The sequence below is a fragment of the Zeugodacus cucurbitae genome, chromosome 2 (assembly GCF_028554725.1).
Source record: "Zeugodacus cucurbitae isolate PBARC_wt_2022May chromosome 2, idZeuCucr1.2, whole genome shotgun sequence".
NCBI lineage: Eukaryota > Metazoa > Arthropoda > Insecta > Diptera > Tephritidae > Zeugodacus > Zeugodacus cucurbitae.
The window spans coordinates 8,267,434-8,291,430 of record NC_071667.1 but is presented as its reverse complement, the minus strand read 5'-3'; the positions used below and the strand labels follow the sequence as shown (position 1 = coordinate 8,291,430).

The window sequence follows — 23,997 nt, the reverse complement described above, 5'->3', positions numbered from 1 at the left end:
CATATACTCAAATCCCCTTTTTACATTTGACATACATACATATATACGTATATGTATTTTATTTGAAAACCTAACGATTAGTCAACAAATGCAATTAGCGCCATCTCTTTGTGAACTAGTTGTAGAGTTTTTAGTACAGCCTGCATTAGGGCTGTTAAAAAAGAAAGGAGTGAAGACAAATTTTGTCGATTCGAATAGAACGAAAAAAAAAGTTATCGAATGGTAAATGTCGATATTTATTTAAGCTAAAAATCACAATCCCGCATGTGTTTACATTTGCCACACATGTTTTAAAGACTCCATCACTGTAGTTTAAAGGGTGCCGAACGTAGAAGCGCCTCCAGTGACTAAGGAATATCATAAAAGAAAGTAATGTTGATAGTTAATAGGACGGTCAATTTCACAAAGGCAGGTGGATTGACTGTGTATTTATTAAAATACTAACCTAATAAATTTGTTTACATCAAATAGTTGATAGCTGCTACCAAATCGACGCTATCACTACCAGAGTGCCGTTCATTAGTAACTTCATTCCAACGACACTCGAAAGGATTTGCCGCCGCTATGTCAGAAGCGCTAGACAAATTAGATCAGCAACAGGCGCAAAACAAAGTTGAAAGTGCCGCAGTGGCTGAACAATTAAAAGATACGAAACGTCAGAAACGTGAATTAAAACGGAGAAAATGGGTTGACTGGAAGACACAGGACGAACTGGCCGGAGATACAAAGCGACCAGCCTTTGATCCGGCCGATCGTGTGAAACGAAAAAAATGTGCTTTGTTATTGAGTTACTGTGGCGCCAAATACTTTGGCATGCAACGTAATCCCGGTATGCAAACGATTGAAGAGGAACTCTTCAAAGCTATGTTGAAGCACAAATGGATAACAGAGGAAAGCTTCGAGGCAGCACAAGCAGCGTGTTTTCAACGAGCTGCACGCACTGATAAAGGTGTGTCTGCTGCACGACAAGTTTGCTCGATAAAATTGCGTAAGTAATTCATATGGAGTTTATTGAAGTAGCAATGATTATTGTGTAATATCATTTATTTATTTTTGCAGCCGATTCAATTGACATCAAAGCTATAAATGACGATTTGCCAGGAGATATACGTGTCTTTGGCGTCGAGCGTGTTACAAAAGGTTTCAATGCCAAGGATCAGTGTAATGCGCGTACGTACACATACACATTGCCATCCATAGCTTTTGCGGATTTCACACAGAAACATGATTTCGAGAGCTATCGCACTGAAGCTGCACATTTGGTAAAGATAAGAGATGTCCTGCAATTGTATGAGGGTACTAAAAACTTTCACAATTTTACCAGCAGAAAGTAAGTACATTGTTCTTCTCAGCTTTGCCATTTAATTAATTGTTAATTTTGTCTCTCCTTTAGAAACTTCTTAGATCCTTCAGCGAAACGATTTATTATGTCATTTAGCTGCTCTGACCCATTCGTTACGCCACAAGGTTTAGAATTCCTCACACTCAAAGTAAAGGGTCAAAGTTTTATGCTTCATCAAATTCGTAAAATGGTCGGTTTAGCGATAGCAATTGCACGCGGCAATACCACGACAGCTACATTGGACCGTGCACTGGCCGAAGAGCGTTTAGACTTGCCAATGGCACCTGGTTTGGGTTTAGTGTTAGATACCGTCCACTATGAACGCTACAATGAACGTTACGGCAGTGATGGCATACACGAACCATTAACTTGGGCTAAGCAAGAGGCTGAAATAAAAGATTTCATTGAACGGTATATCTACTCCAATATATATGAAACAGAGTATAAGGAGCGTCCTATGCTGGAATGGTTGGAAACTTTACCCTTGCATTCGTATGATGCGCGACGTGATGATGTGCAAACCACACCAAACAATGAAGATAGCGCGAATAAAAGAAAAGATGATGACGACGATGAATAATGCAAAATGTATTCAATATATGTTTTGTTAAATAAATGGAGGAAATAAATTTATAAACAATCTATTTTAAACCCAAATGCATTTTATTCCAATTAAATAGCGTACATTTCAAAAAATTGTTAAAAGCAAGTTTCTCGTCAACTTAGCAAATGTTTTTAGAAACGACCGCCCTTCTTCTTTTTGTGACCACCTTTGCGATGCTGTTGGCGTGGCCCTGGTGTTGGCTCCTGATAAACTGGTGTAGCAGGAGAATTCTTACCCAGATTGGCACGATTAGACATATCACTGAAAGTAAAATTGTACTGTAAGTAACCAAAAAAATTAAAAAAGAATACAAATTCCACTTACTATTGCTCAGCTGCACCACTAGCCATACCCTGTGAACCCTTAATGATGTCCTTGGCACGACGATCACGCTTCTTGCGGAAGCCAGTACGTTCGTACTTGGGCAACCAGCGCTCTGGATCTGGTGCCACTTCTGCGTTGTAATTCTTGGGCAGTTTTCCTTTACGTTTCCTATTGCGATTCTTCTTTTTCTCCACAACCGGAGTACTTGGCGACGGCTCGATTTTTGCGTTTGCGGATTTTTTAACTGCTTTCGTAGACATAACCCAATTAGCCGACTCTAATGCATCGATTTCAGAGGCTGTAGTCAATGTTTCGAGTTTCGGTAGACGTTTACTTAATTCTAAGGCACGCTTAGGATTGAATTGTGCATATGCAATAACAAGTTGAGCCAATACTTTCATATCATTAGCATTCAACTTGAGTAATTCTTCGAGTGAGCTGGCAGCAGTCTCAGAAGCACCGCCACGCAAATGAAACTCGGCGGCTTGACGCCACATATCGCTCAAATCGCCACTGCTAACCTGTAAGCATATAAGCAATAATTACATCGGAGGTAAGTAATTCGGAGGTTTTGTTAGTGTACAACTGACTTACGTTGTTCATTTTATACCATTCAACAGCAGATTTCAGCAATTCAGATGCGGCGGGTTTATTATCGGTACCCAAATAGAGTGTTACCAGTGCTGATATTATACCAGGCTTGTACATTTGCTCGCCAAGTGAAAGTAATACATCGATGGCCTCCTTGCGACTACCTTGAGAAAGCAATAACTGGACCACCGCAAATTTAGATGCGAAAGCATTTTCTTTATGTGTTGCTGCATGTTTATTAAGCAACTCTAAGGCCTCCTTTTGGCGCTTGTCCTTGGTGAGTTGCGAGCATTGTATAAGTAATGTTTGGAATTCTAAATCCGGATAACTTTGGGCCAACTTTTGACACAGTTGCTGCACTTGATCACTAGAGTTAGTGAGGAATGCAAGCAAACAGTTATTTAATGCAATTGCTTTCTTTTGACGGCTAGTCAATTTCGATTCGCATGCGTCAGACATGGCTGAGCGTATTTTCTTTTTCGAATCAAATACATTCTGATCCTTATTAATGACCACCGAATTATTGCTGGCTACAGCCACTAAAACTGGGTCCTTCGGTTTGTTTCGTAAGCACTCAGCGTATATAACTGCCGCTTCTTTCAACTTGCCTTGCATGTGCAAACAATATCCTAATTGCACACGTATTGGTTCCAATTCTTCGCGCATCTCCTCTTCAGTAACACCATCCTCCTCTAGAGTTTCACGGCATAGCTTTTCACTGGCGCGCAATTTCTTCTCAGCTTCAGCATACCTTTGGCGATTAGCCGCAATACAAGCAGCATTGTAATATTGCTCATATGTCTCTTCGGGTAGCTCGGGTATTTCCTTGTTCTAGATTTGATATCACTTTTAATTTTTTACTCCGAAAAATATAATTATAAAAACTACATACCTTGTCTACAGCCAAGTTAGCAGCTACAGCACTAAGGTTAGTACGTCGTTCGTTTTCGTATTCATCATTAGTGTTTTTGATTATCTCCTTATATGCATCAAAGCACTCCTCATAACGCTCGAGACGATAAAGCACTTGTGTGCGCAGCTCTTTTAGGCCGTCAGGCAGTGGATTAATACCAGAATTGTCGATAGTTTTCAAGGCTTGATCGGGCTTATTCAATCGGTACTCACTGTAGGCCTTTTCCAATACCAAACTCGAGGACAATTTGTTTTTTTCTATGAATTTATAAGCCTCTTCGAATTTGGATAATTGAATGAGGCAAACCACCTTGCAATGCAAAGCTGTTTGATCGTCTGGTGCAACACCCAAAACTGAAAATATCATACAAAAATATTTGGTTAGCTTCAGAAAATACAGGTGTAGTGTTTTGTCACAAACCAACAACAAATACTTACTTCTATTTACAGCCTTTACTGCTTTATCGTATTCGCCATTTTGCCCAAATTTATTTACATCCGCATACGCAGCCTTTATAATGGCTTCTTTCTGATTTGGATCCTTGGACATTTTTTACAATTCTAAAGGATTTCCAATTTATTTCAATACATCAAAATGGAAAAAACACGACTGCAAAAACTTTCCAACTTTTAAGTTTTTTGACACTTATTTGACACCTCAGCAAATCCAATTAGAATATGTCATATGCCAAATACAGCGCGACACATATTTGGAAAAAATAATAAATTACATTCCTCTGCATTTATTGCAAAAACTTATAAAAACTAACATCACAATTATTTAAAAAATTAAAATTATTATTAAAAAAATTAAAAAAAAAATACTTCATAATATATTTATTTTATGTGACACCACCAAATTTTTGCATGATCTGGCATTATTGAGGCATATTTTGCGTTATGTTTTCCTTCTACGATCAAAAGTGTACGATTGATACGCAGTTGGAGTGAAAATTATTTTTAGAAAAATTACCTTTATGAAGTTCATATAAACGACTTCATTAAATTCATAAAGTGAAAAGCTGCGTCAAACTTCAGTGAAACAGCTGTATTATCAGCAAAATTATAGTGAGCTGCTATAAAATTGTGAGAAGTGAAATAAGGAAATCGTGTGTGATTAACGCCATTAACACAAAGTGATTGTCACTAGCGCTGGCGTTAGAGACAGTGTAATATACGAATTAAATGTGTAAATAAATAATAAAATTATCTTATACATATAGCAAAGTAATATATTACATTTTTATTCAATAATAAAGAAAGTGCAGAAATGAGGACGGAAATGCCGATCCAAAAACAGTGCATTCACCTTGCACTGATATTCTCATTCATATTGTGCACATTGGTGACAGGTAATAAATTTGGAGTTTCATAGAGTCCTAAGAAATAAACTTCCTTTACTTATCATATACACTTTACATTACAATATGACCCACCCAACTAGAGGTGGCATACATTTGCGAACCACTATGTAAATTATTACAATTCAATCGATTTCCGCCCACTAAATATTATATTGCAATATTGCATATAAAAAAACAAGTATTGTAATTCGTATTTTCTTCTCTAAAAAGCTGATTACGTCGAAATAAAGAGCACAGGCTCATCGGTTATTGGTGGAACTATAAACTTCAGTGCAGTGCTATACGATGATGATCAAGTGGCGAGCACAGGGAATTACAATTTCAACTGGGAGGATAATACGCCAGCCGCTAATCATATAGTAAGCATAAACATTATTTATATTTTATGAAAAAAAAACTTTATCAACTATTCAGATGATATGAACGAGCTAAAAGCTATTTTTATTAGAAACAAACGATATATGTACATATGTACCTAGACATAAAAAGTCGTATCTCAACTGTTTTGGTATGACAAATGCTACCAAGACCATCTTTGCTTTGATTCTTCTTAATCTTTTATGTACATATACATATACATATATGTATATGTGTATGAATTTGTTAATAATACTAAAATGTATTCGGGTTTTATATTTCCTTTGAGCGTGCGTTTTTAGTACTTATGCATTTCTTATTAACATACTAAAAGTGGAAAATTATGTGCTTACGTGCGTATACAGCAAGAAAATAAATGTACTTAAATCATGCACTCCATATTTATGATTGCATTCGTGGAAAGCGCATTATATATTAGGGCTCTTAAAATTATTCGATTAACCTGAAAACCGATTATTCGAATATCCGGTTTGTAACCGTTCGTACGAATATTAACCGGTTAGCACTATTCGGTTAGTCGCAATGTTCCGACTATTCGAATAGTCGTTCTACTGCGGTTATTCGAATAGTTATACTTTCACTATTCGAATAAATGAAAATTGTTTGCAGTCTAAAAGCCTTTGATTTTCTAGATATATGTCCGTATTTTCCAGATATATACAATGTGCGGTATAAATCGGTTGAGAAGTGTTCGGGCAGAAGGGCACGAGCATAACCGACCACTGACCGACCCAAAAAAACCGGTTCTTCACAGAAAACCGACTACCCACTCGTCGAAGTTTTACCCCAAAATGCCCCAAAGCCCCACCCACCAACCGCCCACACTGCCACGAGTGTGTCCCAAAAAACCGGTTCCAAAAAGTAACCGGTTACTGCAGTAATAGGCATTTGCCGTAAAAAACCGAAAAAATTCGGCAGCAAGTGGGTAGGGGTATAGAATAGCGAACTCAAGAAACATACCATGCAGTGTTGTATCAGTCATATTTTAATTTTGCATGTGAAACAACAACAGTTTTGGTATGACAGTCATAAAAAATAGCGAGTTTTTTGTTTGTTTTAATGTTTCACTTTTTTCAATAAAAATAAGAAAATTAATGAACTTGCACTATTCGAATAGTCGACAACGAACGGTTAACCGAATAGTCGAAAATGAGCGGTTAATCGAATAGTCGATGGCTGACGACTATCCGAATAGTGCAAACCGAATATTATTATTCGAATAATGCCCTATTCGGTTAATTCGGTTAGTCGATTAGTCGAATACCAAGAGCTCTATTATATATGTTCAACTATGACACCCGTGTGTACATAAAGAAAAAAATGTAAATGCATTTTTTATATGAAATGACGTATTTCCCCGAACTTCGAGTTTATTCAGTTGTATTGTTAAAGTAAATGTTATTACTCCGTCTGTAAATTATTTAAATTTAAAGTATTATTTACAAATGCTGTTGAAATAAAAGATAAAAAATATTACACATATGTTTTAGAACAAATATTGCCAGAAAAATGTGCTTTCCCACATACACTTTTAATGCATTTTGCAAATATTGGCATTATAAATACATGCGTTTTTTTATTTATTTGCCTTTCAACCACATTTGATAAAATTTATTCTATTCGTATGTAAATTAATGCAATTAATTCAATAAAATGTAGTGAATATATACTATATTTATGCAGTATTTGTACTGCATATATATTCTTTATCACGAATTCCGTGCCAGTTGGTTTATAAAGCCTTTTGTAAGCAGTTAATGATTGCACACTATTCATTCATTCATTCATTCATACAATTCGTTCTGTATAATTTTTTGATTCATTATTAAAAAAATTATTGCGCTGGCGTTAATATGTTGATTATTATTCATATGTACATATACATAGATATTTTCAAATAACTTCGTCGTCTTAAATGGCATTAGTCTTTATTGAAAGTTTAATTCTATAATTTCTATACTATACAAGTAGTGTACCTTTATCTTCTCCTCAATCTGAAGAAACTATATATCTCTACAATAAAAAAAAAAATTATTTATTTTTTCATCTGCAAATTTATAGAAAATCAACACAAAATATCCCTACAGCAATTGGTCCGTAACATATCCAATGAATACAACCAAACCGGGTGATTATAAGGTCACGTTAAATGTTGATAAAAACTATATATTGTGGATAAATATAGCAACCAATCACATTGATTTCAAATTGGATGACTCCTTTGGCGGTGATATGCTGCTACTTCAAAATGATACTAAACCAAGGAAAAATTTTGTTTCAACTGCAAAGCCGGTCAATCACACAATACAATTGCGACCGAACGATGCCAAGTTAATCGCGGACAAAGCATATGCGGTACAGACTTATTGGTTCAGAAATTGTACTTATATTGGTGTTATCGATGGATTGAGTTATGTCTCGCAGTACACTGAACCTGAACAATATTATAAAATTGAAGCTTTGGTAAGTGCATACTTGAAGATACTGCTTTGAATTGGTTTAAATATTGTATATGTTTGTATTTCTATATATTTTAAAGGTTGTGGCGACTTTCGAACCACCTGAACCAACGACGTCTACTACAACTACTACTACAACAACAACAACAACGCCAAAACCTACAACCACAACACCCAAAACAACCACACCTGCAACAAACACGACCACGCAGAAACCGAACAATGTTTCAACAACGGCGAAAATTCCTGCTGTAAATGCCACTACTGTGGCGCCAAGACAACGTCAGCGTCGCGGTGCAGCTGCACCAATACCATTAACGTCACTAGTAGCACAGCAAGCATTGTCCGTCAACACAAACATGACTGATCAAATGCACGATGTTGCCATTTTGAACACAACAGCAAAAGCAGCATCAAAAAAACTCGCTTTGCCCATACTAATGTCACCACTGATTATGGGTGGCGAACCACCATACAATTGTGTCACTGGGCAATTAATGGAGCATGATCCGAAAAAACTCACTGGCTTATTCAAACATTATGTGGAATCAAAAGGTGCGCTACTATTTATATGAGGTTGTCTTTATGTACTTAATAAACATTGTTCATATTGTTTGTATAGCGCCCGTTTCGGACTTTAAGGCTAACGGTCAAAATTGGTTACAACGTGGTGACATGATGCGCCTACAAGTGAACTGCAAAGGCTCACCTTCACTGGAGATGTGTATTCAAGTCTTCAATGGTTAGTAAAAGTGAAATATGCCTTTCTGTTTAATATTCGTTTAATATTTATTTTTAATATTTGTTTTTGCATACATCAGCTCCATATAACGCCACCGGCAACGAGACCTGTCGTTATTATTTCCCACTCGAGAAATGCGAATACAATTACACCCGCTTTTTCTACGAGAGCAAAACAGTTTTGTTTTTCATACGCAACGATGTGTCCGAGAAGCTGAATCAGGTCACCATCAATATATATGAAGGTACGTGATAACCGCTCGTGTGTAATCTAAGCTCATATTGATAAGAAAATGCACATATTGTATATTTATTCAAATATGAAATCTTTCTATTTACAATTTTTTTAGCAAAAGTGCAATCGCAATTGTCCGTTGTGGTGGTGCCCGTGTCATTCACTTTAATCGCTGTAATCTTAATCGTTTTTGGCGTCTCGTATTATTTGCAATCGCGAAATCGGTAAGTACACATCGAATTGGTTTTTATTGCGAAAACAAAGCAAAGGACAATTAATGTTATAAAATCGTTGAAACGCTTGCAAAACACATTACTTACATTTTATTTGTTTTTAATCTGTGCTGATAATGTACCTAAATTTTTATATGTTATCACGCTGCGCAATAATTATTATTAATGTCTACATATTTTCACTTGCAGTTTCAACGTGGAAGTGGCCGATTTCAATTTTGGCGAAACACAATCTGTCGATATGGAGTACAAAACCTTTCAGCAGCGTCTTATCGACAGTATACGTGAAGTGTGGCCCAGACAACGACGCTATTCCGAATTTAGTTCGGACATGGATCCGGAATTTGATCACAATGGTCGCATTGGGGGCTCCTTTGATAACAGCGAGCAAAGGCCAAATGCAGCTGATGAGGAAAATGTCAACAGCGCAGCAACAACTAGCGCTGCTAATGGCAATGCCACTATAGATAGCAATCTCAGATATAATTCATTGACTTAAGTTTTGAATATCATAGTAATTCGTTTATAGAATTTATACAAATTTCGAAATTTATTCTTTTTTTTCGGTTTTTGAATTTGCACAGAAAGTCAGTTCAAAGTCGTTGAATTTTTCATTTGTATTTTGTGATTACGTATTTATGTCGAACTACAAATACACAATTATATTTGTGTATTTTTAAGTATTTTTTATTTTTTTGAATTGGTTTAGTTACTATATGTTTTTTTTTCGTGCTTAGGGTATTAATACTTTTGTATTCACCCGTATATTTAATACTGTATATATGAACTCATGAACTGTTTATTGAACGCATGCAACTAACTATATTATAATTGTTATTATATTACGAAACTACAAGCACTAGGCATATATCGCTACACACGTTCATCAAAAAGTATACATAATAAAATAATAACAATTTGTTAAGAAAATTTAGAAAAATAAACAATTTCCATATTTGCCAAATCATAAAACATAAAAAGTCCAATAGTTGTACAATTTGTAATGAGAAATTTTTAATACCAAAAATGCTCGTACAGAAAATTTGGCAATTCTTTCTTTTTTAATGGAGATTCCACTTGGTGTAAGACTGTAACATTCTTAGCTGGCAAGCGAAATCAGTGTTATAAATAGGTAATGAGAAGCGTATGCAAAAGTGAAATATAACAAAGTTTTCAACTAAAACAAAAGCATACATAAATAAAGATAAACTTGTGTACTACAAATGCACTGCAATGAAGGCTTAAGAAAGAGCATACTTGTATATTTTGCAATAATTCTTTACACTGCATATTTGTTTTTACTGAATTTATCACTCGAAATTCGCATTGTGGTATATTAGATTGTGATAATTGTTGAAAAAATTTATTCAAATATACTTTATACAAATATTTTTTGCAATGGCAGACACACAAATGCATCACGAAAACACAAATGTACATTGTATACTGAAGTGCAACTATTAGAGAAAAGATGTAGACAATTTAAAAAACTTCTAGTTATTTTTACAACTTTTCACTAGCTACTGTTCTTATATTATGTATTATGTTAAATAAGATAAACAGGCACATTATTATATATAAACATATGAAAAAATATCGATTGCAATTTGTTAAAATAGCTTAAGTCGACTTACGTTATTGCGCGCAATTTGAGTTTTTACGCAAGAAAACGCAACGTAAACTATAACATAGCAACGGTAGATTCAAATTTCACTAAAACAAAGTAAATGAAATGTCCAGATTTTTACTTGTAGAGAAATCGTTTATCTACCTTAAGTTAAGACGACTTAAGGTACATTAATATTTTGACACTTACATACATATAAATTGCTGAAAGTAAGCAAACGAAAGTATTAAATTATTTAACAGCTGTACACAAAAACTTTCGAAGAAATACGTTTTAATTTTATATGCAAGAAAGCAGAAACAGTACTCTCGAAATCATGTTTACTAATCGTGCAATTATAGAATTTCAAACATACATATTTAATATTTCCTCGAAATTCATGAGCTCAGCACGCAATAATAAGTATGTATATGTGTATAAATGTACATATATACATACATATACCCGAATGGCTACAATTGTAAATAAAATATATTAAAAAGTAAAATTTTCAAAAAAAATGTTCTTTTATTTTATTTGGTGTACGGGTAAGCATAAAATATTTTATTTAAAATAAATTTGATTACTAAAAGAAAAAAAATAAATTAAACTTAAACTCATAACGTTTTTCAGATTGTATTCAAATAAGTTTTGAATCACATTCGTTGGTATGCAAACTTTTTTAATCATTTCGCCGTTCAATAATAAGCGGCTTGAGATGGAGATGGAACTCGCCAAAAAAATATATTTGATTTATTAATAAGTACACTTGCACTATTTTTTAGCAGTTACCCAGCGTCTCTTGCCGCGTTTCATACAATCTATATACTTTTTATAAATATGTATTATATTTTAATTTATTATTATATTTTTAAATGAAACAATTTTTGATTTGTTATAGTATGTGTGTATATAATTGCTGTACTTTATTCACTTGTAGTTATTTATCATTAATACATATATATATATGTATTAACATACACATATTTGTAGTTTTCATTTGATCTGCAGTTGTGTGAAAGAATATTTTCTGTATATATGTATGTATGTATGTATGGTATGTAATACATCTTCGAACAGTTTACACCTGTGCAACAGTATAAGTATTTGCTACATATAGACGCACAATAAGATAAGATCTTTCTAGCATTAGTGTTTGGTAAACATATTTATGGATGTTATACATATATATACTATATAGTATGTGTGTGACCTTAAATGAATTGCCTTTTGGTATGTAACAATTTCAAATGGATTTTTGCTAAAATCTTTATCTTAACATAGATATTTGTGTACGTACGTATGTTTGCATCTAAATATAAATTTACGCAATCTTATCAAAAAAGTGGAGTTTGGTGTAGAGTTGGTCGTTGAAACTAGCTTTTTACAGTCGATACATTATATATATTAATTAATCTAAAAACATTTATGGCAAATACGGTTTTTTGATTGGAAAACACATTCGTATTATTTTAAAATAATATTACAATTTTAAATATACAATTAACATAGATATTTGTGTACGTACGTATGTTTGCATCTAAATATAAATTTACGCAATCTTATCAAAAAAGTGGAGTTTGGTGTAGAGTTGGTCGTTGAAACTAGCTTTTTACAGTCGATACATTATATATATTAATTAATCTAAAAACATTTATGGCAAATACGGTTTTTTGATTGGAAAACACATTCGTATTATTTTAAAATAATATTACAATTTTAAATATACTCATACATATATTTCACTTTTTTGTTTGGATTGTTTAAAAATTGTTGGAGGGATGTGTATACTATATTTTAGTTAGTATTTATAAACAAATTAATATACTGAATTCAGTAAAAATATGAAGTTATGATTATGACAATAAACATATATATATTCGTAGTAGGGCTCTTAAAATTATTCGAATAACCTGAAAACCGATTATTCTAATATCCGGTTTGTAACCGTTCGTATGAATATTACTCGATTAATACTATTCGAATAGTCGTTCTATTGCGATTATTCGAATAATTGCTCTGCTTCGAGTACGTATTTGAATAAATGAAAATTGTTTGAAATCCAACAGTCTTAAATTTTGTTAATAATAAACTTGTACTATTCGAATAGTCGACAACGAACGGTTAACCGGAAAGTCGGAAATGAGCTGTTAATCTAATAGTCGGAGATTTACGACTATCTGGATACTGCAAACCGAATATTATTATTCGAATAATGCCGTATCCGTTTAATCCAGTTAGTCGTTTAGTCGAATACCGAGAGCTCGAATTCGTAGGTAGTTGTAGGTATATAATATATAAATACCAATGCCTTTTCAAATCAGTTCTTCAAAAAATAATTTCATTTGATCGTAGCCAACTTACATTTGCGTCTAAATAAAAAATAATAGTATGGAGCATATGCTAGAACAGGTATTGAAACTAGTTAGTTAAATAGCAAAATTTCAATCCATATCAGAAATAACAAGGAATTAAAGAAATAACTAATTTTAATTTTTGGCATAATTTTATAAACGCCATATGATTATGTATATTTATAGCAACTTTTTAAACTTCTTAAACTCTTAAGAGTAAAAATTATTTCAATTTGATTTTACTTTCTTAATTTTTTTTTTATAATTATTTTTTTTTTTTTGTAATTTTTATTAAATACAACATTTTAAAATCTTTCTTTTTACTTTTCTTTTATCAAACATGTTTCTTTTATTAATTTAAAAAATCACTAGCAATGTTAATTGTTTTGGTTGTTGATATCGTGTACATATGTATGTGCATTCATTTAATAGAGCAGTTGTTACACTATTACATTAAACCGTAACGTAAAGTAAAAAAAAACATATACTACATAAAATATAAAAATTATTTTCTCAGAAAATTGTTTTAAATGCAAGATATCGAATTATAATAAAAAAAAAAATAATAATTATTAATATTATTAAATATAAATTTTTATAAAATAGTATTTATACCAACCCATGACACACCCACTCTATGTAGGCTATTTAGTGTAATAGCTATAAATTTCTAATACATTTGTTAACTGCAAAAGTTTTATTACCAACTCAATATCAATTTGACGATTCCTTTCTTGATATATATATTTATGTATTAACATACATAACTCTTATACATTTTACTTTTATGCATATTTAAGTATATATGTATGTATGACGATACGAATGTGTTATTCAACATATGCTTGTTTGTATGTATATTTTAGTAATTTAATTATGTTTTGTCAAATTAATTAAAAAGTTACATATTCGTAAATATGTATGTACTTATGTATATGACATTTAAGTGCCGCAATTGTTGGCTCACACAACCGAACACCAAATATGTACTGTATGTAAATAAAACGATGCAAATTTTAAATAACGCGTACATACAATGTACACTTAAATAATTTTAAAAGCACGCTTTTCGGCGCACAAGCCACTTAATATGTTGTATTATAGGTTCTTAAAATATTTAGCGTTCGGTGTTGTTTTATCATTTCACGGCGCAGACATAATTACGTTGGTTTTGCGCTGAATATTTTTAAATTATGGATTTTTAATTTGTTGCATAATTATTACTTTTAATCAGTTAATCGTTAGATAATAGCAATTAAAACATTACTTAGACTTAAAAATAGTTTCATTTTTTTTCTTTTCATTATTATTATTATATTTTATTTTTAGTTCAGTTTGAAATTATTCGATTTCGTTTTTTATTTAAGTTTTTTATGCCTACGTAATACTAGTTTTATTATAATTATAATTATAATTAAGTTTACCACCGCACGTTCCTGCCTACGATTTGTTCAATTTTGTTTGGTTTTGTTTATTTTTGGTTTTTTAGTTTGTTGTTGTTGTTGTTTTGGTTATCTGTTCGCATTGTGTCGTCATTTTCTTTTGTTCTTTGCTAATTTCAATTGCGTAATTAATGAAGTTTTTGACTTTTTTTTGCTTTTAGTTCACTGTTATTGTGGTTTTTAATGTTGTTTTTGTTTGTTGATGTTGTTCTCATTCAATGTTGTTTAATAGTTTTGCCTATGCGTTTGTGTTCGAATGGCGAATAATGATTCTTCACAAAATATATCTGTAAGAAAATCTTTAATTCTTTTATGTTTAGCTTATTTGCCATCAATTATTTTTTTAATTGGAAAACATACGTTCAAACACAAGTAGCAGCTTGCGAGCATACAATTTGATTAGGCAGTAATATTTTTCATTGGCAGACATTTCGTGATGGGTTCAAACAATTTAACACTTTCGTAAATATGTATATATATATATATATATATATATATATATATATATATATATATATGTGTGTGTGTGTGTGTGTTTATGTATTAAGTTGTTTCTTATTGCTTTAGTCAATGTACTTAATGCTTTAGATAAATTGTATTTAAATTGAAAATAAAAAATATTTCAACGAATACATATACACAACTTTCTGTGTGTGAAATAAACAATATACATACATAATATCTGTAAATAAATTAGAATAAATCAATTATTTCCATGCGACAACGTCGTCAGCACTGATTTGATCGAAAGCGCGTTGTTTGTGCTTAACTTTTAAACTAAAAGTCTTCTTTGAAATAAAAAAAACCATTAATATTTATTGTATTAAACTCTCTTTATATTACAAGAAAGCAAAATGTTTTAAATAAAAAAACAATACATTTAAATAATATATAGTAAATAAGGGTCATGAGCCAGTGTTATAGGAATATTACGATTTTCTGTAAAAATTCACAATGTTAATATTCTTTGTTACTACACAAATAACTGTAGAGAATGAAAAAAATATTTATTATAAAAATTAACAAAGTATTGAAACGAAAAACATTTTACATCAGTTTTAAATTGTGTTGTGAGAATTTATAAGAAATTATTATTTCAGAATTATATTAATGAATATTAACATTGCAAACCAAACTTAAATATTACAAAAAAAAAAACGTTTCGTATTTCGTAACAAAAGTCTTTAGTCAGTGCGTTAGGACATTTCATTTGTAAAGATGAAAACACTTAAAATATATATAGAATAATTAATAATGTAAATTGTACAAATAATACGAATAAATTAGCAGTAAGTGTAGTTTAAACATTTTTTTTGTTTTAGTTGATTGTTTTTTGTTTTTTTTTTTTGTATTTAACGTTATAACAGTAATTAATATTTGTAAATTGTCTGTTGAACAAAAATAAAAGTCTTTTTGAAGCATTGCGAGAAATATATGATAGATAAAGCGAAGATCTTAACCTTCAAATTAACGGTAATTTACATTTTTCGTGCTTTAAATATTTGCTCGCTGCATAAAAATTCATTTTTTAACAAGCATTTGTGTTAACAGACAAATCATTATATAATATATGTATGTATAAATATCAATAGTAGCGGCCATGTAGAGGCAAAAACAATTTAACAGTTTTAATTAAATCTGACACATAATTAGTATAATTACAGCAACATTTGCTTATTGATTACAGAAAAATTGATATAAATTAAATTTATCAACAAAATAATATGAACTGCAATAAAACAATATGTTTTTTTAAATATAGGTTTATGTACTTGAGTATGTGTGTTTGTGTGATAAAAGGGGTGTGCATATTAATTTTAATTTTCAACGCTATTTTTTATGCTGCTCGCACCTAATTTTCAACTGCTTAAATTATTTATTTATAAACATGTACATATCTGTGGACTGCTGGTAATTCAACGTTTTTGAATTTAGAAGATTACAGCTTAAGGGTATAATAATACTAATTCGAGTTATGCTGTTTTCTTTTCAAAGTTCCACAGACGTGAAAACTCTTTGGAGTAAATATTTCGCAACAAAAAACACAATTTTTAAATACGAATATCGATTCGAGACATATACAACTGTTTTCGGAGATTTCGTGATAAAATAACAAATTTTCGAGTTTTTGTAAAAGTGCAGCGAAATATACGCAACTACATACCTACAAATTGACGGTTTTAATTAAGCAATAATAAAATATATTATTATGTAAACGTGTGTATAAAGAAACTTTAAGGTACATTTTGAACACGGATTAATTGGCAGATTAACACATAAGCGCTCGCCATGGGACCCAATGTTGCTTGACCATCAGGGCATGCGTTGTAGAGGATCAACAATTTTTGCTGTTGTCTGTCGATTTGAGAAACATTCAATACTAAAATGTCTAGCATTTATCAACTAAACAAGATGACAATGGCTCCTTGTGACGCATACTAAATGTTAATTTATGTGTATATGAAATCAATTGTTATATGTATGTATACACTACAGTTAGTTGGAAGCTGCATGTTTGCACACACTGTTGTATTCTATTATAACTATGAATTAACGAAGCTGCATGAAATTGCTCTTGTTTTGTGGCAAAGTCTTGTCGTGTTAATTTTTTTGTTTAATTCTTGTGTGTAAAACCAAAAACAACATGTTTCCTTGTTTGTCATAACTTCTATAGCTGCCTGTTAATACTCGATTATGAATTTATGTATATAAAATATGAGTATGTATGTAAATATGAGAGATTGTATGTTTTTATATGAATGTGTTTGTGTGTTTGTATGCATGCATTTGTTTGCTTGTATCTTTATGGTACGGTTCACGTATATATCTGTGGAGTCGATTTTAAATTGGTAGGTTCATGAGCGTAATTTTATATTAAATTTCAAGATTCTCTTCTTGATTCTTCTCTGCATTTAATTGTTTGATTTTGCTTTTTTTATAATCCGTTTTAGTTCGTCTCTTTAATGTGGTTAGTTTGTTTTCTACAATTTTATTACGCTTATATTTAGTTTGAATATCTAACATACAACGTACGATTGATATTAATTTACATTAATTTCTTTATTTTTTACGGAGTTCACATCGATGTAGTTGTTTAAACGGAAAATAAGAAATTGTTGAGGAAATGCTTTTGCTTTTAGGTTAAGTGATTTTGCCAGAAAAGTTGCATAGGTAAGGACATCTACATATATAGTAAATGTAGATATATTTATGTGTGCTTATGTATATGTAAATAATGAAATTTGTATGTGTATTTTTATAATGATGATTATGCACGTCGAATATACATGTAAATATATGTAGATATATGTTTGTAGGTATATATACGTATACAATACTAAACAGTTAAATACGATCACCATGAATACATGAATATATGCTTGTATGTAATAAGTAGGTATGTAATTTTTTTTTTTTTTTATAAAATGCGTTCACCCAAAATACATGACCATTGTATGAATGTATAAGTGTATATGCTTGTGTGTATTAGAGTGTGATTGTATATTTTGGATGGTGGGTTTTCACCTCAGCTGCCACTATGCCGAAGAAGTAACATATAGCATATGAACAATACAATGAAATTTGAAAAAGGCTTAAAGGAAGCACAAAATTGGCTCGTAATATCAGTTTGAAGTGTTGTGGATTTTGTATGAATGTGTGTGTGTGTTTGTATGTGTTGATAATTGCTTTGAATTTTTGATGTTGACTTCGTTTTAAGTTATTCTTCGATTTGTCACTTCTTTCTTTATATGATAAATATAATAATTTGGTTATCGGCAATGTTGACAGACAGTTTTACACAATTATTTTTTAGTTCTTTGATTTTTTGATGTGTGTTATATATAATGTTTGACGTATTCGTTTTTTGCTTTGTTCATTTCTTATTGTATGCTGTGTTGAATTTATAGTTTTTGTTGTTCTTGTAATAGTAGTAGTTAGTAGTATTATATCAGTAGAAATCGCATAATTTACTTAAATATCTAAAGAACGACGTCAGGCAGGTCGTGCGGCCTGGCCTAGGCGCGCAATTGGTTTTCATGTACAATTTTTCTCTCCTTATAATAAATCTCCTCCGATTCCTTATCGCATAGCAGTAGCACAACGGCACCGAATAGGAAGATAGCTGCACCCCAGCCAACACCATAGGCCCAACCAAATTCCCAAATTGGACGATTTGCTGTTAAGCAAAGTTGAACACATATTAATATATATAAGTTATAATAAATGCTTACTATTTACCCAAATTAAGTTCTCCAGCAAAACATACCGGATATATTATAAGTGCAGATAAGACAGCCAGTACTAAAATATAAAATGATATTAAATTATTTAACCAAATTACAATATTTCCATATTATTAATTTTTTTTTAATTTCTATTTTAAACAAATTTCGAGATCAATCACTGTTTTAAAAATAAGATTTTTTGCGCATTAAAAACTCACATGATAACAACATTACTAGCACAGCAATTCTGTAAAATTTATATTTCACATTATGGTTTTGCGTTCTCAGACCCAGTCCAGTGAGTATGGTGGCAATTACGTCGGTTATCAGTGTGATTATGCAAAGCGCAGCAGTGGCTTTAATGTATGCTAATTAAAAAAAAAATAGATAAAGTGATTACTTAAAAATCATTCATGCCTTTAATAAAAATAAAATGAATGAACCAATGAAACTTACCCACATCTCGACTAGCGTAACAACCAGGCGGATCGTGTAAATTAAAGGGCAGAGGTGATTCAACATCTTCCTCAATACAATGCACAAAGAGTCCCTGACGCCAGCCGGCAGCCATTAACCAATCAGTGGAAGCCAATGCCATAATCATAAGTATTACAACGATAACACCACATATAAATGCAATGACCTAATTATGAGCACAAAAACGTTATTTATTAGTTAACAATCTACTAGGAAAAATCATGTTCGAACCTTGAGAGGCCTTGTAATTGTGATGGTTTCTATAGTTGTTGTTGGTGCCATTTTTGTGGGTGAGGGGCGTTGTGAACTGTCCACAGAAAATATGAAGTTTTAATCTTTATTCATACAGATATATAGAAATGTGATGCCACTTTTTAAAATAAAATAAACGAAAGGTTTAACACTGTGTATGTGGGGAAATAATACGTACCTTTAAATCCAATAGTATTGTTTATGTTAGTAGCAAGGAATTAGTGCGCCCTTGTAACATCAATAACAACGCAAGCGCAATACAACAACGGAAGTTCGCATGAGCAACCAACTACTTTGTCTTAGCCTCTTATGGCTATTAAAACCTTTTATTAGTTTATCTGCTGAAAATGCAAAATTGCGGTACCTTACTTTTATAAAACTTCTCGTACTCTCGTATGTTTTTGTACTCCTTTTTGGTCAAAATGTGTAATGAATTACATATGGATGTATTTTTATTTAAATGCATATGACTTTTTAAGCTGCATATAATCTATCAATTATGGGAGAAGAGATATTAAAAAATGCATTCGATTAGTATGGGTAAGGATCCAAATTGAGTAATAAAATTTAAAATTGACGACACTTCAAGAAAACATCTAAAGAGCGACACATCATGCAGCATATAAAAATTATCACACACACACACTTAAAAAAAAAAAAAACACAACAAAGCAATTGTTTTTTAAACGCTTTATAATTATGTGGAAATATGTATGAAACAATTAAAGTTTTTTATGTACGTATAACTGCAGACTATTACACACTATTACTACTGTTTTAAAAATTATTTGAAATTCAATGCTGATGCCCGCCTAAATAACTTATTGAGTTGATGCATACATTTATATTTTTTACAATTTTGTATTTTTGCTATATTTACACTGACTTTTTCAATAAATTAGTTTGCCTTCCTTCGCCACAAAATTTCTTTGAAATATTAAAAATTATAAAACATGCAGAATTTGCAAAAATGTATTAACTGAAACTTTTAAACATCCCAAGAAATTATAAATGGAATTTAATAAGAATATTTAACAAATTTTACTGAATTACTTAATTAACCGAAGTGAAACACATTCATCTTTTAAAGAAATAGCAATAGCAAAAGTTATAACAAGACACACACGGAATGCAAACATATCGTAAATAAGAAGCAAAACAATACAAATTTATATACATTCAAATGAGAACCGCATAATGTATATAAATAACGAAAATGTGTACTAAGCACATACATATTCCATTACTTGTAAATTTAGGTATTTATGCATACATATTAATAGTTAGATGTTAACAATAATATCAAATAGCAAAAAGCATTATACTGAAAAATTCATATTCTGAAATATTTCTGTTCTGCCAAATACCTTTCTTTAAAGTAATCCATAGTAACCGATTCTGTATCAAATTCTGAGCAGTCGCCCAAAGAATCACTGTCGAAAGAACTGAATCCACTTATATTTATATTCGCTATTGCATTATTGCTGAAAACTAATTGTTGTTGTTGTTGTTTCAGCTGTGACTGTTGCTGTGCAAACTTGTCCCCACCTTCGTCTCTGCTATACATCCTCACTAGCATACACAAATCTGTATACAAACTAATATTTTACTACACAAAATAGTTTGATCAGTACACTTGTCACCAGAGAACTTATTTTTTATAACTTTATTCAATACCCAGTTGGGTGGTTTATGTTTAAATTGGTTTTTCTTTTGAGGTTCGATTTCCACCTAGTCGTTGCCTACCTTGATACACACATTAGTGCACACACATACATACACACCAAAATGGCGACAAAACTATTCCAAACCGTTGCTGCTCAATGTCGTATACGCGCACTTTTATACAATTTATTATTTCCTTACATTTTAAATGTATCCATTCGTTGACTAATATTTTGTCAAGTGAGATGCTAATGTAAATAAAAATTAAATTATAAAAAATTTACGCTTTTCTACTCTCGCGATCGCACATAAACAATAGCCTTCGTTTTCTTCGAGAAAATTTTTCACTTTACTGCTTTGACTTTTTCTTCATCGAATTCGCTGCAGAAATCAAATGAAGGGCTGCATTTGCAGAAAGTGGTTGTAAAATAATAACATATATCGAAAATGAAATATTTTATATCAGTTTGTGTTTTTACAAATAAAATGAGTAATTTAAGTACACAAAATAAAATTTTTTAAATTTTTTATGTACATATTGAACTGTACATTGATTTAACCTATTTATATTTCAATAAAAGTATACATCATCCTTAATTAATTAAGTGTGGCAATTTTTTTTCGTCACTGTTGGAAATCTATGCCGTCAGTTGCTAGCAGCTGTCAGTTCTTCCAATCGCAGACGTCAACAAATCAAACATTCTTGCTGTGTGCATATGTGTGTAGTTGTTTTTCAATTTGTTTGCATCAAAAACGTTTCTGAAGTCAAAGTGTTAATAGTATTTAAAATCGAAATATTTATGAAAAATCGGAAGGTGATTTCATAAGGTTTATTGAGTGGCAAAGACAAAAATGGAGACCGCTTCCGAAACGATTAGTCGATTGCGGTCTGGCGCAGTCGGTGATGAGTACATGCAATGTCCTACCTGTGAATGCAAACTGCAACATTGGGAAGTGAAGAATCATTTTGAACAGGAAATGGAGCGTTTAAGAAATTTGCAAATGAAAGCAGTTAGAGAAGCGAGCGCCGAATTGTCACAGCAGAGCGCCAGTAATACATTGGCACATAGTGAAGAACGCCGAAAACCTTGGACAATATTTCAGCGCGTTCAGCGAAACCGCCATTCACGTATAAGGGTTTGTTTATTTGATGTTATAGGCATAAGAAAAACTATAATTTTATCAAAAATAAAATTTTTAGAGAAGAACTGGTAAACGGGTGGCACCAGCAACCGACCAACAGTGTCCTGTTTGTAATGTTAGTTTTCCTCTAGAGGAAATTCAACAACATGCTGAGCAATGTTTACGTCGAAGTAATGGGACTAGCAATGGTCGTGATGGAGGTAGTTCCAGCAACGAAGAAGATGAAGGAGAGGAATACGAAGAATATGAATGGGCTGGTCAAAAGCGCATTCGTGTATCAAGTCTGTTGCAAGGTGGTTATGCTGCAATTGGAATTGGACAAACTGTTACAAATACTGGGAGTAGTGGTAGTCACAATTCAACTCACGCTGGGGATGAAGAGGAAGAAGATTTAAATGTAGATGAGGATGATACACAAATTTATGGACCCGCTCAGTATGCAGAAGCTGATGTAATACCACCAATAGCTGAGCAAAATGGAAACTGTGCGGATAGCGATGTAACTAGCTACATGCGACGACTAATAACATGTACAGAAATAACACCATTAAACAATAATGTGGAAGAATTACGTCGCACGAGTGTAGAAGTTATTACAGCTCCAAATGCGGAAACTTACATTCCACAGGGTGTTGTATCCATAAAAGATCAAGAGCCCAGCAAAAATACATTGCCTAAGAATGAGCAACAAAATTACCCGCAGATAATTGAGTCACTTAAAATTAAATTAAGACATTACGAAAATCAAGCTCAGAATAAATTCAAATGTTTGATTTGTCTCGATGATTACAAAAATCCAGCAATTTCGGTTGCATGCTGGCATGTACATTGCGAGGAGTGCTGGTTGCGTTCGTTGGGAGCACGAAAACTTTGTCCACAATGCAATTTGATCACGACGCCAAAAGACTTACGCAGAATTTATATGTGAACTAACGTCACTAGAAATGTTTTACACATCGAAAACCTTTCGATTGCAATTCGTTTCAAAATTATTTTGTTGAAATATATTTATACATGCAGACATCTGCATTATTAATATTCTGCAAATTTTTATACTTGCAGTAGTATTGAGTTGTAGTAAGGTGAAATAATGATAAAACATTGAAACTAGCTCTTAAGTATAACCAGAACTAAAGCTGTGTCACAGTTACAATAAAATACAATACACAATTTAGCTACTAGAAGCTATAATATACAATTATGTATGTATATTCTTATTCCTAACATACGAATATTTTTTATTTCGATATAACGGTGTTTTTGGTGAATTTTATGGAAGAATACACACATGTACGTACGTGCATCGATGGTGTACCAACCCAGTATTTTAAATTTCCGAACCCTCGTATTTCGAAAGGTAGATATTATCTTTGTTGTAAGCCGGCATTTTGCGAACAAGGTAAAAACAAAATATACATAATGCTGAAATGTATTGCAATATTTTTGCTATTCGGCTTTGCGTTAGTTTCTGTTTGACTTTTTCTTCCGTTCGTAAATATTTACGCTGTGGAAAAACTTGTACGCAGATGCGTATTTATAAGAACAGACATAATGCGCCACATAGGTATTTTAATTGGTTTTGATTTTTTTACTAATGTATTAAAATAGAAGGAATTCCTATTCTGCAGTTTAATCTACAATTATAAATT

At 31.9% G+C, this 23,997-nt stretch overlaps 5 protein-coding genes across 12 annotated transcripts; 3 read left to right on the top strand and 2 right to left on the bottom strand.

The window, feature by feature from the left end:
- Positions 1-210: 210 nt before the first annotated feature.
- Pus1_1 (pseudouridylate synthase 1 homolog) lies at positions 211-1,993 on the top strand. 2 transcript variants are annotated; one of them, XM_029038952.2, is made up of 4 exons: positions 211-369; positions 472-988; positions 1,060-1,330; positions 1,394-1,993. In XM_029038952.2, exons 2-4 carry the CDS (start codon positions 565-567, stop codon positions 1,920-1,922), a joined length of 1,224 nt encoding a protein of 407 aa, XP_028894785.1. In that variant the 5' UTR covers positions 211-369; positions 472-564; the 3' UTR covers positions 1,923-1,993. The 2 variants fall into 2 exon arrangements, with proteins under 2 accessions (XP_028894785.1, XP_011179193.1); XM_011180891.3 differs by having other exon boundaries at positions 234-408.
- LOC105210121 (signal recognition particle subunit SRP72) lies at positions 1,983-4,438 on the bottom strand. Its single transcript, XM_011180892.3, has 5 exons — positions 4,212-4,438; positions 3,754-4,127; positions 2,865-3,692; positions 2,271-2,791; positions 1,983-2,207 (listed from the first exon to the last, which is right to left on the bottom strand). Exons 1-5 carry the CDS (start codon positions 4,321-4,323, stop codon positions 2,078-2,080), a joined length of 1,965 nt encoding a protein of 654 aa, XP_011179194.1. The 5' UTR covers positions 4,324-4,438; the 3' UTR covers positions 1,983-2,077.
- Positions 4,439-4,673: 235 nt separating this feature from the next.
- On the top strand, positions 4,674-11,310 carry LOC105210118 (uncharacterized). Of its 2 annotated transcripts, none has more exons than XM_054225879.1 (9): positions 4,674-4,942; positions 5,033-5,125; positions 5,348-5,496; positions 7,577-7,978; positions 8,055-8,529; positions 8,597-8,716; positions 8,796-8,960; positions 9,066-9,174; positions 9,373-11,310. In XM_054225879.1, the coding sequence occupies exons 2-9, from the start codon at positions 5,044-5,046 to the stop codon at positions 9,680-9,682; spliced, it is 1,812 nt and encodes a 603-aa protein (XP_054081854.1). In that variant the 5' UTR covers positions 4,674-4,942; positions 5,033-5,043; the 3' UTR covers positions 9,683-11,310. The 2 variants fall into 2 exon arrangements, with proteins under 2 accessions (XP_054081854.1, XP_011179188.1); XM_011180886.3 differs by having other exon boundaries at positions 4,674-4,962.
- A 5,284-nt stretch (positions 11,311-16,594) lies between these two features.
- Positions 16,595-21,585, bottom strand: LOC105210117 (transmembrane protein 47). 6 transcript variants are annotated; one of them, XM_054225880.1, is made up of 8 exons: positions 21,407-21,577; positions 19,910-20,030; positions 19,719-19,853; positions 19,520-19,595; positions 19,268-19,454; positions 19,030-19,179; positions 18,825-18,887; positions 16,595-18,762 (listed from the first exon to the last, which is right to left on the bottom strand). In XM_054225880.1, exons 4-8 carry the CDS (start codon positions 19,568-19,570, stop codon positions 18,602-18,604), a joined length of 612 nt encoding a protein of 203 aa, XP_054081855.1. In that variant the 5' UTR covers positions 19,571-19,595; positions 19,719-19,853; positions 19,910-20,030; positions 21,407-21,577; the 3' UTR covers positions 16,595-18,601. The 6 variants fall into 6 exon arrangements, with proteins under 6 accessions (XP_054081855.1, XP_011179183.1, XP_011179184.1 ...); XM_011180881.3 differs by lacking the exons at positions 19,719-19,853; positions 19,910-20,030 and adding an exon at positions 20,908-21,149 and having other exon boundaries at positions 21,287-21,585; XM_011180882.3 differs by lacking the exons at positions 19,719-19,853; positions 19,910-20,030 and adding an exon at positions 20,908-21,149 and having other exon boundaries at positions 21,407-21,585.
- Positions 21,586-21,853: 268 nt separating this feature from the next.
- On the top strand, positions 21,854-23,678 carry LOC105210116 (E3 ubiquitin-protein ligase RNF220). Its single transcript, XM_011180879.3, has 2 exons — positions 21,854-22,342; positions 22,407-23,678. Exons 1-2 carry the CDS (start codon positions 22,058-22,060, stop codon positions 23,274-23,276), a joined length of 1,155 nt encoding a protein of 384 aa, XP_011179181.1. The 5' UTR covers positions 21,854-22,057; the 3' UTR covers positions 23,277-23,678.
- The last annotated feature ends 319 nt before the right edge of the window (positions 23,679-23,997 follow it).